The following is a 15,319-nucleotide window of genomic DNA, read 5'->3' on the forward strand; positions in this document are numbered from 1 at the left end:
TCAAAGTATATAGATGAAAATTTTGAAATCTTTTCTAAAGTGTATACCTCACAAATTGAACCCCCCACTCTTGCTTTATTCAAACCTTTTTTTTAGGACGAACATACACCTGTCAACAATATACATCTCATAATACAATAAATTCCCAATAGCATTAGGGAGAAAAATATAAAATAAATTTTACCTTTCAAATGGGTACATCCACCGATATTGCACAGGACCACCAACCCTAAGTTCATATGGAAAGTATATGATCACATGTTCCATAACGTTGAAAATGCTGGAGAAAATATCTTCTCTAGCTGACAAATAGTAGTGACAACAGAATCCTCGAGATTCTTTACCTCAACTACTACAACTTCCAATGCACACAATGTTCTGAAAAATTGACTCAACTCGGATAATACCCCCCATATAGGTTTGTTTAATAAATCATGAAATGCTAGGGGAATTAACCGTTGCATGATAACATGACAATCATGGCTCTTCAACTCATACAATTGGCCCTCGTCTATCTTCACAGCCAAACAATATTAGAGACGTATCTATCCGGAAATCTCAACTGTCTCAACCACTGGCATACCTACTTTACTTGATCTGGTCCAAGTAGGTACATTGTCTTTGGTTTCAATAATTTGTTATTGTACTCTTGGAGTTTCAATTATAGTCTTCTATATATTACTTTTAAATCCATACGGGCCTTTGGATTATCCTTCATTTTCCCTTTGACATTCATTATTGTATTGAACACATTATCAAACACATTTTTCTTCACATGCATCACATCTAAATTATGTTGTATCAATAAGGTCAGCCAATATGGTAGTTCCCAAAATATAGATTTCTTTGTCCAATTGTGATCCTTGTCAAATCTAAGAAAGGGTCTCGCACTACGGGCATCTGTCAGTCCATATGGAAAGTATCACAATCGTCTTAAAATCTCTATGCCCGACAACCATGCAGATGGACCTTCTATTTCAACTGTGTCTGCTCGGAATGCATTCCTTTGTCGTTGGAACACATGATCGCTGGGTAAAAATCGATGGTGACAATCAAACCAACACGACTTCCTTCCATGCGTCAATTTAAAAGATTTTGTATCCTCCATGCAGTACGGACATGCCAACCTCCCATGTGTGCTCCAACCAAATAACATACCATATGTAGGGAAGTCACTAATTGTCCATAGAACAACAACCTTCATATTGAAGTTTTGTTTTTTGTGGCATCGTAGGTGAGAACACCGTCATCCCACAGTATTTTCAGTTCATTATTCAATGGCCTTAAATATACATCATGATTTGGGCCTGGAGAAGTCGGACCAGGGATCAATAGAGTCAACAAAAGATTTTGACGCTTCATACACAAGCTTGAAGGAAGGTTGTATGGGGTGACAAATACCGGCCAATACGAGTATGGGGTTGATCTACCCCTAAATGGATTAAATCCATCTGTACATAAATCGAGCCTAACATTTCTCACTTTCATTACCAAATTCTGATGAGTACAATCAAAGTGCCTCCAAGCTTCTGCGTCAACAGGATGTGTGATCTTGTCTTCATCATGTCAAACTTTATTTGCATGTCATATCATGTGTTTAGCTGTCATCGAAGGCATATACAGTTGTTGCAATCTAGAGGTGAGAGGAAAGTAGCAGAATGACTTGTATGACACTTCTTTTGACCTTGTGCTACCGTTTTTTCTTGTCTTTGGCTTGAACCGATGATGCCCACATGATCTGCTATTTTCTTGATCTTTGAAATACAACATGCAGCGATTTGGTCAAGCATCTATCTTTTGATACCTCATACCTAGAGCGTTGACCATAACCTTCACACGGTAGAGATTTTCTAGCAATTTCTCATCTTTGGGTAACATACTCTTCACAATAGAGCACAGACGGTCAAAACATGATTGGCTCAAATTATACTGACTTCAAATTCAGTAGTTGAAGAACTGTAGACAAGATAGTGTGACTCTCGCAACCATTCTACAATGGCTCATCAGCATCTCTAAGTAAGTCATAAAATCTACTAGTTGCACCGTTTAAGGCTTCTTCTTCTACCCCAGTTGGTATATCACTAGGACCCATAGCAGAACCCAGTTCTGGTTCTGCGGTATCAAATATCAAATCCGCATATGGATTATCGTGCACCACATCCACCCGTGTGTCAAAATTATTCTAAAATTCTTCACCATGAAGCATCTAATTCTGATAACCACTAACAAATCCCTTCGTGTATAGGTGATGTCTAACGTCATGAGGTTTTACAAATCGATTGTTCTTACACATTGTGCAGAGGCATCTGATCCGACCGGTGGGATCCACTGTACTGATACTTACCGTTGCGAATTTGATAAAACTGTCAACACCATCCATATATTTATGTGACACCTCATTATCAACTATCCTACGGTACATACATTCACGGTTTGTAGTCATTTTGTCTTATAATGTTACATATATTATCATCACCAGTTAAAAGAGAATCATAATAATGCTATGATGAAAAAAATATCTAATTAACCTATTAATTCTTGTTTGGTGATTATTTGTGAGCAATTTTTTTTGTTTCAATTAATGCGTAAATTTTTTTCTCCTCTATACCACAAACATGCTTAACATAAAATGTAATTTCATGAACTATTATGCATGTATTGATAATTCAATATTTTCGTGTGTAACACCATCAAATCATATTTATACACATCACGAGAATATTTCGAAATATGAAATCACATTCCATAAAATGATACATTCATTTTAAGCATGTTTTCATGATACAATTTCACATGGAAGGTATAATCAAATGGAAAATAATTTCATGCAAGCATGGATACAGACACATCAAACATTGTAATACATTCAAATCATTCATATCAAAACAATGTCAAGTATGTACTTGCAACAAATACACTCCAATATCACGCTAACTACTATCATGCCTAGCATGGAATCCGAACTCCAAAAATAAGAACACTTCTATTTTCATACATTAAAATCATGCTCAACATGATCTCCAAACTATATCAAAACAGTCTTAGATATCCACAACTAAGTGAGTGTGTGAACATAAAAGTGTTGCATCCAAGAAATTAAATAACATGTGATGCACTTGCATCACTTACTCACCACGAGCATTTATCCGATTTGCATTGCTTTTGCCTTTGCATTTTTTCTTATTTTTTTTTCATTGCATTTTTAGCCGCATGTGATGCTTAGCACTAAGCATCGTGCAATTAGCTCAGCAACGTACATGCAAAGCACAAATATACAAAACAATACAGGAAGGAGGCTCGACCCCTCCCTGGCGAAAAAAAAAAAACAGGGGAGGGGGTCGAGCCCCTCCCTCGCATCCCGTAAGACAAGGAGACAGGGAGTCTCGGCCTCTCCCTAACGAAAAAGGAAATGGTCGACGAAAAAGGAAAGAGAGAAGGGAGTTGGGGTTACCTGAGCCGAAGGGGGAGGTCGATGGGTGGCGGGCGACGTACGATGGGCGACGAGCGATGGAGATGAAACATAAAAGGAAAAGAAGATACTCGAATTAGGGATTTACGAGAAAATTAGCGACAGATTAGCGACAAAAAATTATGTCGCTAATTAGCGACGGGGTAGCCACAAAATTTTTTTGCTGCTAATTTGTAGCTAAGTTGCGATGGATCGTGAGACGAAATAAATTCTATCGCTAATATATCATTAATTAGCGACAAATTATCGATGAAATGTTTTTCGTCGCTAATTTCGTAAATAAGTCAAATTTTAGCGACGAATAGCTTTCTCTCGCTAAGCTATCACAAATTTGCGACGAAAAAAATCCGTCGCTAATTAGCATTTTTCTTGTAGTGTCAGTACCCTGCTTCTGCATTTATATAATTTAAGATTTAGGATTAGGTTAGGATAAGATAGGAATTTTAATCATTTTTATTAAAGCTACTTTTATGTACTCAAATAATATGGTAATGTTTTATTACAAACATTTGCGGGCACAAACACCTCAATGGTGCAAGTTGCTTTGGTCCAATCAGACCTCATAGATGAATTCAACATATCCAAAATAATGAGAAACTAGTTTTAAGTGGTGTTTTTCAATAACACAAGAAAGCATTGCACATTATAGGCCCTTGATTTTTTAAGCTTTATAATAACTTGGTTACGTGTTATAAGTGGACGCTTTAAATTCTCTAAAAAAAAATGTAAATCACATTTTTGTAAAATTATTTTTCATGAAAAAAATAAAAAAAAAAGTATTCCTATCTAGAAAAGTTTATACCACATGTGGTCCCAAAATAATAATAATACATTTTAGTGAAAAGTTGTCTCACATGGACAGATTACATAGGATATCACTTAAACACGCAAAGTGACACATGACACATTCAAACATTATTTATAATTTTAATAAATTGTAGAAAATGTATTTTTGCTAATAAATTATTTATAAACTAAACACTAAAAAATATGTGTCTTTGTTTTGAAAAAAAATGGATGTTTGTTTCGTGTCTAATATCCCGTGTCAAACCCGTATTTATTTCCGTGTCTATGTGACATAATTTAGAAAAAAAACATGGTTTAGATCGTCTAATTATGTTTTTTTTGAATTATTTAAGCGCAAAACTTTTCATCACTGACCGTATTGGCTGACCTCCTATTGGTAAAACCCTTGAGGTCTCCCGCCCACCGGAGAGTACACCCAGCTTCAACCTTGGGGCAAGGAACACCACCCCTGTGTTTCAGATCGTATGACGTCCGGTCAACTTAGTGACATTCATAAGTCTTCCCTACCAGATGAACAAGATCTTTTAAGTAGTCCAATTATGTTTTATAAGCAAGATCTTTCAAGAACTTATTATTTACCAATTCACAATGCACCAAAAATACTTAAATAAAAATTCTTTTTTTTATGTTAAAATAAGCGTTCCAATATACGATTCACCCTAATAGACATTTTTTTTTATTTCAAATACTTTTATTTTGTTTTTCGGATATAATAATTTTATTTTATTTTTTTAAAGGCAAGTAGGTGTTCAGTTATACAATTATGTCGTTGGATTTTGAATCTCCAACGTCCCAAGCTAAGGTCACATGCACTAGCTGCTCCTACCAGACAATCAGAGCCCCCGTTGGTATATAATAATTTTATTTTGTTTTGAAGAAAACTACGCACTTTTTATTAGAGACGTAGGGCGGATATACTCAATAGTTTTTTTTTTTTTTTAAATCTCGGTTTTCTTTATCTCTTCTCTCTCTAGGGTTTCTGATGCAAAAAGACTAGAGCAAAACGACTAAGAACGCGAGTCTTTCTAGTGTTTGGTGAGATCTCCTACAGGTAACCTCTCTCTAAAACCCGGGGAATTTGGTGAGATCTTCTATGATTGATGGGGGGAATACCCACGATCGGTGAAATTGCAGGAGTGTTGTAGATCGATTTATTGAGGGGTTCGTTTGATGCGAGCTTGGGATATACGAACGGGAGTCGCCGATTGTTTCTTCGAGGGGTGAAGATGCCGAGGACGATATCTCGATCTCCATCTTATAGGAGGAGGCACTCGCCCTCCCCTGTGAGGCACAACAGCCGGAGAAGCCGGAGAGACCGGAGCCGCTCGCCGTATTCTTATTCCCATAGCAGGTGGGAAATGTTCGCAGTGCAATCCTCCTTTTTCTGTTTCTGATTTTTGCTTACTCTTGTTCCATTTTACATGTAATTCGAGGGCGAGAGTGCGCGGTAGTTGGAGCATGTATGCATATCCATACGATTGTTTTTCTTGTTGGGTCGATTTCTGAAAATGGTAATTCTCATAATTACTCATGGTAATGTGACTTTGATGTTGGGGGTGATTGATTGCAATAAAATAGAGTTTGGATTTTCTTTTGAGGTGTATTTGTTCGCATGAGGAATGCGAAAATCGGTGCCCAATTGGTGTTGAAGCATCTTATGCAGAATCTACTATTATTAGAACTTAAAGAGAATGTGGTACATGTAAACGATCGACTATCTCCGAGTTGATCTATTCCTGTCATCTTAGGGGGTGTTTGGAGGCGCCTGCTTATCCAGGTAAAATAGAATAAGTGGAATATTGCATTGTGATGGATCACTCGTCATCCAGGTAAAATAGAATAAGTGGGATATTGCATTGTGAAGGATGACTCGTCATCCTGTTTATCACATCATCTAATTGAGTGGTTTACCCAAACATTCTGTTAGCTGGCAGATGTTATGTCGCTGTTTTCTGATTACCGACGTTGTCTTGATTTTTTTTTGCCCTTCTAGGAATGATCAAAATGTTTCGTACGTGTTCTTGGATTTTGTTGTTTCTGATGACGGAGTGAAAGATGATGATGAAAAGGTGACGGCTATTCTTCAATGGCCATCCCCCAAGAGCATTAACTGAGGAGCTTTCATGGACTAGCCATTTTCTACCACTGGCATGCAAGAAACGATGATTGATCTCTGCATTAATATAGTTAGTGTAGGAATGTAATGAAAAGCTAAAGGTGATTTTGATTTATTGTGGTAAAATTCTATGAAAAAGAAGGTCTCGGGTTCAGAATACAGGCTTTAGCTCGACATATAGGTATGTCTGCTCAAGGACAAAAAGTGTAGTTGATCAAATTTGCGGTCTCCTTTGAGGAAACACTTATGATACTGGACCTCATGCTTTTCGTGCATGTTACTCATTTTCAAATTAGTTTATTCTAACCAAAGGGGGCTCCGCTTCTCTGGCAGGATCCGTTAGTGCACATCACCTTGTGTTGGGACGCTGCAAGTTCGAACCCCAAATGGTATGGTTGTATAACTGGTAGGGGTCTGCCTAACGCCAGCTTTCTCTGTCGAAAAAGAAAAAAAATTAGTTTATTCTACTTAGTTTGACATTGCTGACTAATTGGTCGGGATGGCCAATGAATGTATAGGTTAGAGTTGCTTGATTATTAATTTTGAGAATATGATACATGGAGATTAAAGTGGTATCTTCTTCTTCTCTCTCTGCTCTCATACAATTCTTGTTAAAGCAAAATCAAGAGTAAAATGTGAAAAGAAGAGCTTTTTCCCCTCTGATGATTGCATTTTTTAACTGCTAAGACAAGTGATTGTTTGTATTGTTTATTCGTTCTCAACTTTTTATTTTTTTGGCTTGCATGCATGAGGGTACATATCACCACTTTTAATTTCTTGTCATGATTCAGTTATTGCTAGATTCTAATGGTTAATTTCTGTGTAGTAATGTTTTTTCCCTCAGCAACATAACGTCCAAGTATTAGTGCAGTATCGTTAGCAGGATAACATAATGAAGAAGAAGACAATGTTGAGTTAGATCCGGGGATGCTGGCAAGTATCGTTGACTGGGTTTCTCTGTTTTTCCTCTGCCATGCTCATTATTCTATTTTTAGAGGAGATGTCTTTGTATGTGGACAACAACTGCTTTTGTACTTACAACACTTACATATTTAACTTACATCTTAATCTTCCTATCTCCATGATGGCCTTTCGACTCTAAAGTAATTAGGAATTGTAATAGCATATGATTGAGTCTAGTGGTGTATCGTTTAAGCATAGAAAAATATTCAAGAGAACCGAAAGAGTTGTTATAATATATTTCTCTGATTGTAATAAGAATGAAAAGAAGATCAAGAATGATAATAATAAATAATAATGATGACGATAACACCAAATAATAAGAACAAGGGAAGAGCTTCCCATGTTCATGGGAAGCAAGCAGGTAATTGCTTGCAGATCAATTTCATGGATTCTGATTGATACCTGCTGAGGATTTGGAAACCTGGTGTGATAAAAGATGGAGCACACTGTTAGCATAGCGTGATATAGAGGTAACTGAGCATGATTTGTTATGAACTTGTAATAGCAGAAAATGATGTAGTTGTGGATTTGGCTTTTGAATTTCTCTGTCATCTTGCATGAGTAGTGTTACTAGCTAAACTATTTTGTTTTCATATACAGGCATAAAAGCCGTTCTCTTTCCCCAAGACGACGGTCACCGTCTATTAGGCGGCGTAAAAGTCGTTCACCGACACCAAGGTGGCACAAGAGATACAGAAGTAGGAGTCCCACAAGGTCTCCTATTCCAAAGTCTCGAAGCCCTAGCCTTGGGTCAATACAGCAAAAGAATGTAAATGAGAAACTGCAGAAAGAAGAAGAAGAGAAGAAAAGGTACACTACTATCACATCCCCATATGCATGCCAACAAATGGTTTTTGGGATTCTATGGAATTTGCACTGTCAGGCCTGTTGGTGCTAATTGCGGTTTCTGTGTCAATAGGTATACTTCTATCATCTTCTATAGATATTTGATTTAGCTTAGGATTATTATATCTGGAAATTTGTATTCAAATATATTGCAAATAGGCTTTCATAAGTTCTGATGAGATGCAGCGCCATGTTTTCCTTCTTAGACTCAACTTTTGATTTATTTATGTTCACTGAATCCCAAACTTGTCTGATGAAGTTAATCTGAGGTCCTGATTAGTGCGTATATGGTTCACAAGCTGAGTTTTTTATCCTAGCCATATGATCCACTATTCCTATGGGAGGCTTCAAAACAGTTAATATCATATGCTAATGACTTGCAGTTTACTGCTCGGTAGCAGGGAAGCTAATAGCTATTGTGGGCTTTCCGTCTTCGTTTTCTTGAGCAGCTCCCTCGTGTTCTCTTTTTAGAAACTTTGCTACACAGCTTTCTTCTTTGCTGTAATAAATGGAAACAAAATAAATGGATGCTTAGCTTCTTTCTTTTAGGGCCTGTTTGGAATCTCGGCGCTGGGATGGGCGTTTATGCATTTGGGATGGGAAGTGAGGCCCTTTCTCCTTTGTATTTACACTAAATCATGGATTTGGAAGCTGCCACTTCTTCAAATGCATAAATTCCATAAACGCCCATCTCATCTACAGATTCGAAACAGCCCCTTATGGTTCTGGTCTGTCAACTGTTGTTTGTTACCAAAAATGTACCTCGTATCTGTTGCATGCAAATAAGAGTTGTATTTTCTTTCTTGTTGGGCAGGTTTTGGTCATTGTTCACAAGGCAATTTCCTAATAAATGTTTCACCTGTTTGTCTAAAATTCTGCAGTTTATTTTCCAAAACTGTGTTGGTTTGTTAAGTGTGTAACGTGTATTCCCGCATTAGATGGACTATTGTCTGTCAGACAGTCATCAATATATATATATAGGGTGTGCTTGTTACCGTGCGATCTGAAATCCTAGGACCTGAGGGTGAAAACCCCCTCCATCCCCCACACAGGTTGAATCTCAGATCTACCCCCATCTCCCTTTATCTCACAAAAACAGCTTCACAGATCCAAGGTAGCCTCAGGTCTGAGATCCTCTGTTTGATACACCTAGGCCTGCACAATGAGTCGTGTTAGCCTGAGCTCGAATCGGGATCGGCTGGGTCTAAGCCTGACCCAGGCTCGCCCGAATCATTAAGCGAGCCAAGCTCGTTCAGGAAGCACAGGTGCGGACTCATAAACGAGCCGGGTTTGAACATCCACTATGGCTCGTTTAACCCAATTAAACCCGTTTAAACTCAAGCTTAATAACTTAAGTATATCTTATGTATATTGGATAATATACATAAGATATATCATATTAAATCCGAACCGTTGATCTTAAAATGATCAACGGTTCAGCGGTACATATATAATGTTAGAACGGAGGTTAAGGTTTAGGGTTAAGGGACGAAACAAAACTTACCCTCTCACCTCTTCCACAGTCTTCCCTTTTCGGCTCTCCCCCTTTCCTGCACGGCAGGCGACGGCAAGGCCAGTGGGCCAGACTGAGGCAGCGATGATGGTCGGATTGTGGGTGAGTTCTCTGTCTCCTCCATACTCTCTCTCTCTCTCTCTCTCAGCAAGATGGTTCGAGTGCCCTGTGCTTTGCTTTCCCTCTTCGATTCTCCTCTCCCTCAATCTCTCTTCTATGCACTACCATCAATGCCGATGGGGATGACTGAATGAGCTTGGGCCTCTTGGTGAGTCGGCGATGGTGAGACCTCCTCCCACCTCTCTCTCTCTCTCTCTCTCTCTGGTGCGACTCACAGGCTTTGTTAACATTATTCTCCTTCAGAAGGATGTATGAATGATGCTAGCAGATCGGCTGTGATGGCAGGCTCTCCATGTGTATGAATCCAAATGGAAAGTGAATCTGGTGCGACTCGCAGGCTTTGCTAAATCTGCCCTCATTTCAGGAACAATTCTTGACCTAATGAGCTGAGCTGAGCCAGTCTCGAGCTCGGCCACAGGCTGGGCTTATACAACAATTCTCAAGCCCAGCTTCGAGCTCGAGCCGGCTCGGAGCAGTCAAAAAGTATGTTGAGCCGAGCTCTTGGAGCCAAAGCTCGGCTCGAACCCGGCTCGTGTGCACCCCTAGATACACCTCAGAGATTGGCTTGGGACCTGTGCCACATCATCAACCGCTCTTGCCACCTCAGTCCTCGGAGGGTATCAAACACATCCATGTAGAATCTGTTTTAAACCTTCTATATTCAAGAGGTGCATGCTCTTAAATAACAATTTTAAACCATTATAATTAATATGTATTCAATAATAAATCAGTTTAAATTTTGAAAGTGACATAAACAATGACAAATTTGGAAAGAAGAAAAGCAACTAGAGAATAAAGGATCAATTTCATAAACATCCAAATGATGTTGGGGAATGGATGTCGGCTACATCTGAAACAGGTCTAATGTGTCCATGAACTGTTGGTGTGTCTGATGTCTTGACATATTATGAGACAAATACCAAGTGAAGTTGTCCATTTCATGTAGGTTATTATCAAACACAGTCCACATAACGGATAATTTACAACACTTGGTGGGTTATGGACCTCGATGCTAGCTTTCAGTAAATTTCTAGGTTGTTATTGGCATGCACATGTTGGCTTGAAATGAAATGTGAAACCTTTCATTATGAAGGGTTTTTTGGTTAATGTCTTGCTACTAGTTTAGAAAAATTAATGCAGTGTTTTGAAAGCTCTAAGAGGATCTGTTAAAATCAGATGTTATTCTATAGTTGGTTCAGAGTCTCCTATTGATCTTTGTTACAATGTCTGCTGGGGTGCCTCATGTAGAGAGAGTTTTGATTAAAAATCTTTTACTTCCTATCGTCAAGAAGTATTTGACAATAGGTTAAATTTGGAGTCAATGGGATAGGATTTGTTTATTGGCAGTGAGGTCTTGGTCTTTCCGGTGGGATCTTAGCAGCTTTTTGGGTACATATGTATGAATGACACTTTTCACACGGGCACGAAGATCTTAGGATATTTTATTTTTCACTCCGGCATGAAGATCTTAGGATATTTTTAGAATCTCTCTTTATGCAGGAGTAGATTTTGCTGATCTGTCATGTAGGAACTGGGATATCATCTTACATTTCTTTAAAATTTATTAAAAACTTTTGCATCACAAGTCACAACTCTGTTTTCATATGAGGACTGAAGTGTTTCCATGATTAGTTTTACATACCTGCAACAGATTGCTTGACATTCTTCTGCGCAGGCTTTTCTGAAGGAAGCTACTGCTATTATTCGACTTGTTATATTTGATGATCCAATTGGTGCCTCGTTTATCTACTATTCACCAATTTGAAAATTCATTTGTTTGGATCAGGAATCTGTTAGAGAGGTATGCCTTAAAAGCATTAGCTTGTATTTAGAGTCATGATACTGAGAGGTTAGTTAGTTTTCATGACAGGCAAAGGTTGTAACTTGTTGATTATTCTTTGCTTGTTTCACTTTGAAGAAGCAATAGGAATGTGTGCTGTAGTTTCTGCAGTAGAGACCATATTCCTATTTAAATTTTCTTTTGTTTCTGTCAGGCGTCAGCAAGAATCCGAATTAATGCTATTAGAGGAGGAAACTGCTCAGAGAGTGGAAGAGGCTATTCGGAAGAGGGTTGAGGAGAGCTTGAACTCAGAAGAGATCAAGCTAAAAATTCAAAGGCGAATAGAAGAAGGCCGGAAGAAAATGCTTGAAGATGTTGCAATTCAACTTGATAAGGAAAAAGAAGTTGCTCTAATTGAAGCAAGACAAAAGGAGGTAGTATCTTTTAATCTATAAACATCTCATTCTTTGTTTTCTGATCTCTGAAATAATTGTCACTAGAGCTACAGCAGAAGGGGTAATTTCTACACAAATTCTAACATATATCGTTGGGGAAAGTAGGAGCGCTAAAGGCATAAACATTTATGAACTAACGAAAGATAACTTGTACCTGCAAGAAAGCATACAGAAACAAGCATGTCAACAACTGAACTTTGATAACTTGGTGCAATTTTCATAGTGCACCATTTTTATTCAGTTAGGGTTCTCAGTTAAAGATCATAATGTAGACTCTTCACCTGGGCCATCTGCTTTGATTTCGAAGCCCCTAATTCCTTTGAAATGGTCAATGTACTGTTTCAGGAGCTTTGCTTTTGCCTGTAATGCATGTATTTTACCCTTAGTTTCCTGTTGCAGGAGCATCTGCTTTTAATGAGTCTGAGCTTAAATATAAAGATAATTGTAATTGTAGTACATGTATTGCATGTGCTTTCACCTGTAGTGCTTGTATCTTACCTGAGTTGGTATATAAGGAATGCATGCATTGGACACTGCAAAAGGTCATAGTGTGGGTATTTTTTTGCTTAATCTGAACCTGTTGACCTGTTCATGTGTTTTTCATTGCTTATTTACTAAAACATATGCATTATATCGAAAATACTTGAATCTTTATCAAGTTTTAGTGTGGTTTTTTTTTTTGAGAATATATATATATATATATATATATATATATATATATATATATATATATATATATATATATATATATATTTCTGTTAAAATTTACAGATATACAGGCTTACGCTGCAGTTTTACTTACCCTGCAGTTTTTCAAGACTTACAGAATATATTCAGTATCCAAAGAACCATCCTAATCCCAGGAATAAAAAACTAAAAAAGCTTCCCCACTTTATATTACAGCCTGAACTTACAAATGGACTGCTGCAAGAGTTGCCTCACTGAGTTCCCAACTCGATTTGCTCTGGATTTCCTGCAAGTTTGGGATGACACCCTAAAAAAAAAACTTTAGTTTTGAAGCAGCCAAATATGTCTCCACGGCACCAGCAGCCAGCGTTTACTATGAAACACATCTACATGTTCAAATTATGCAAAAGCACCTGCAAGTATGATTTTTTGCATGGACCTAACAAAAAAATGGGTCCTACATGCACACACATATGCATGCAAGAACACATATATGCACATGCACGCACACACGAGTGTATATTCCAATCAGTTTTTTGGTTTGTTTAATACCTTACAAATCAGGCACAATAAATGGTGATTTTCATTGTTTTATTTAGTGATGTTTAAATTAGGTAATTTCAATTTTTAATTGGTTTTCCAAGAACTTTAATAGAAACATACCTTATTGCACCAAGATTTCATGAATAAAGAATTGGTCTTTTAAATCTCGATAACTTGTGCCAATGAACGTTTTCTGATACATGAACCATGATGCGTTTCTTTGTGGGTTCTAATATAACACTTGTAACTACGACTTTATGCTATATTTTATATACCATCATTGAATGTGTCCCGGATTGAGCTTTCGGAATGGGGCAGGTGTAGTACGGAGCTCTACTGAGTGGAAAATGCATTGAGTGTAGGAACGCGCGGTATGTGTTGGCTTGATCAGTGACGTGCGGTGATAGCACAACACGCGATAGGCAATGATATCGTCGTTAGTGCATCGTTGTATGGCAGCACAGACGTGAAGCGTTGTTTGGTTAAGCAGTGTCAGCGGATCAAAGGATGTTGCTTTTGGAGATTTGGTTAAGGACCTCTCGGTTTGTAGGAGTTTTTCAAGCGTAGCGTTTGGACGCACGGGGGTGCATATGGGTTAGGGTTAATTCTCTCAAGGATCACTTTAGGTGATTCCAACCGAGTACGGTGACTCGGGGCTAGGCGAATGAATGCCTAGGCGTCGACGAATGAGTCTGGGTGGTGCTCTTCGCTATAGTATCTTCAAACTGGGGCCGCAAGGTCTTGTTCATTCAATGGCGAGGTTTTGTTGTAACGTACGCATGGAGTCGCAATACGCTTCATAGCGCGCAAGGTTAAGGCAAGTTTGTGCTCTTTTCAGAAGTGATAGCTGGTATGAGATGGCTATGCACTAAGTGACATGATCTAGATAGAATACGTATTTGAAGATGCGCTTGATCAGCTTTTGCTAGGCTGGTGCACAGGGCTAATGAAATGATTCAGCACATGAAAAAGTGTTGGTCGGCGGCCTTTGGCCGTTAGGCACTGGGCAGTCTGGCACATCGCGGGTTTGCAAAAAATTCTATGCCCGGGGTAGAATGTTAGCCCATGTATGTGTCTATTATCCTTACCTGCCCTACCTATATCTGTGTGCCATACTTTCATAATAAGACATTTGTGATTCACGCATGTTCTGATGCAGCATATTTCTTGTGATTTGTTACTGAACATTTTCTATTTGTAAGGAGTTATATCTAGTCGCATAGAGGTTTTCAGTGTATTTAATAATTGTCCTTAATTGGATTTGCAGGAACAAGCACGAAAGGAGTGGGAAGAGCTTGACAGGATGCTGGAAGATAACCGTAAAAGAGTAGAAGAGTCGCAAAGAAGAGAAGCCTTGGAACAGCAGCATAAAGAGGAGGAGCGATTCAGGGAGTTGGAGAGGCTCCAACGTCAAAGAGAAGAAGCTATGAGGAGGAAGAAACTGGAAGAGGAAGAAGAGCGAGCAAATCAGATGAAGCTGTTGGGTAAAAATAAATCTCGCCCAAAGCTATCATTTGCAATTGGCTTGAAGTGATAAGGAAGGTTTGTTTTTCACCAAAGTAAGCCTGTTCTGTTGGGCCAGGCCTCATTAATGGGCTTTGATTTCATTCCTACAAATGTATTCTGAAAGACACAAGATTGGCAGAAATCATGATATTTATGAATTCCTGTTCTTAATTCAGGCCTTTTTTTCTGTTTTCCTCTTTGGTTCGTGGTAGAACTGCCAACCTTTGGTGCTCTAGAGGGTGTCCTTGAGATCTCAGCAGTTGGCCTTTGAATCTGACATTTTTTTCAAAAATACAAACTACTCACATGATGTATGAAATAAAGTCTAGATCATTAGGTCTATGGGGTTTGAAACTTTCTGCAGGGAATGCATCTGTCATTGTCATTTGTCTCAGAAGTTTGGTCACACCATCTTACAACCCACAAGGGAGAAAAATAGCCTCGGGCTTTCCTATGCTAAAATAGGGGGTGTGGATGTAGATGCCTTTTTCTGTCACAGAAACTTGCAATTGGT

At 38.4% G+C, this 15,319-nt stretch overlaps 1 protein-coding gene and 1 long non-coding RNA gene across 3 annotated transcripts; both read left to right on the forward strand.

Moving 5' to 3' along the window:
- The first annotated feature begins 5,221 nt into the window (after nt 1-5,221).
- LOC149846765 (uncharacterized) lies at nt 5,222-14,976 on the forward strand. Of its 2 annotated transcripts, XM_089996547.1 has the most exons (5): nt 5,222-5,327; nt 5,411-5,627; nt 7,956-8,165; nt 11,829-12,048; nt 14,567-14,976. In XM_089996547.1, exons 2-5 carry the CDS (start codon nt 5,503-5,505, stop codon nt 14,831-14,833), a joined length of 822 nt encoding a protein of 273 aa, XP_089852673.1. In that variant the 5' UTR covers nt 5,222-5,327; nt 5,411-5,502; the 3' UTR covers nt 14,834-14,976. The 2 variants fall into 2 exon arrangements, with proteins under 2 accessions (XP_089852673.1, XP_089852674.1); XM_089996548.1 differs by lacking the exon at nt 7,956-8,165.
- On the forward strand, nt 5,634-6,407 carry LOC149846766 (uncharacterized). The gene is made up of 3 exons (XR_016430316.1): nt 5,634-5,787; nt 5,875-6,053; nt 6,270-6,407. It is a non-coding gene; the product is annotated as an uncharacterized LOC149846766 (long non-coding RNA).
- Nucleotides 14,977-15,319: the final 343 nt, after the last annotated feature.

This window comes from Nuphar pumila, chromosome 2, assembly GCF_984573655.1.
Source record: "Nuphar pumila chromosome 2, dmNupPumi1.hap1.1, whole genome shotgun sequence".
In the NCBI taxonomy this organism is placed as follows: domain Eukaryota; kingdom Viridiplantae; phylum Streptophyta; class Magnoliopsida; order Nymphaeales; family Nymphaeaceae; genus Nuphar; species Nuphar pumila.

Excerpts from the sequence above, each read along its gene's own strand:
- LOC149846765 (XM_089996547.1), top strand. The coding sequence starts at position 5,503 with ATGCCGAGGACGATATCTCGATCTCCATCTTATAGGAGGAGGCACTCG. Across the intron at positions 8,166-11,828 it reads GAAGAAGAAGAGAAGAAAAG|GCGTCAGCAAGAATCCGAAT; the intron begins GTACACTACTAT and ends TGTTTCTGTCAG. Across the intron at positions 12,049-14,566 it reads TTGAAGCAAGACAAAAGGAG|GAACAAGCACGAAAGGAGTG; the intron begins GTAGTATCTTTT and ends TTGGATTTGCAG.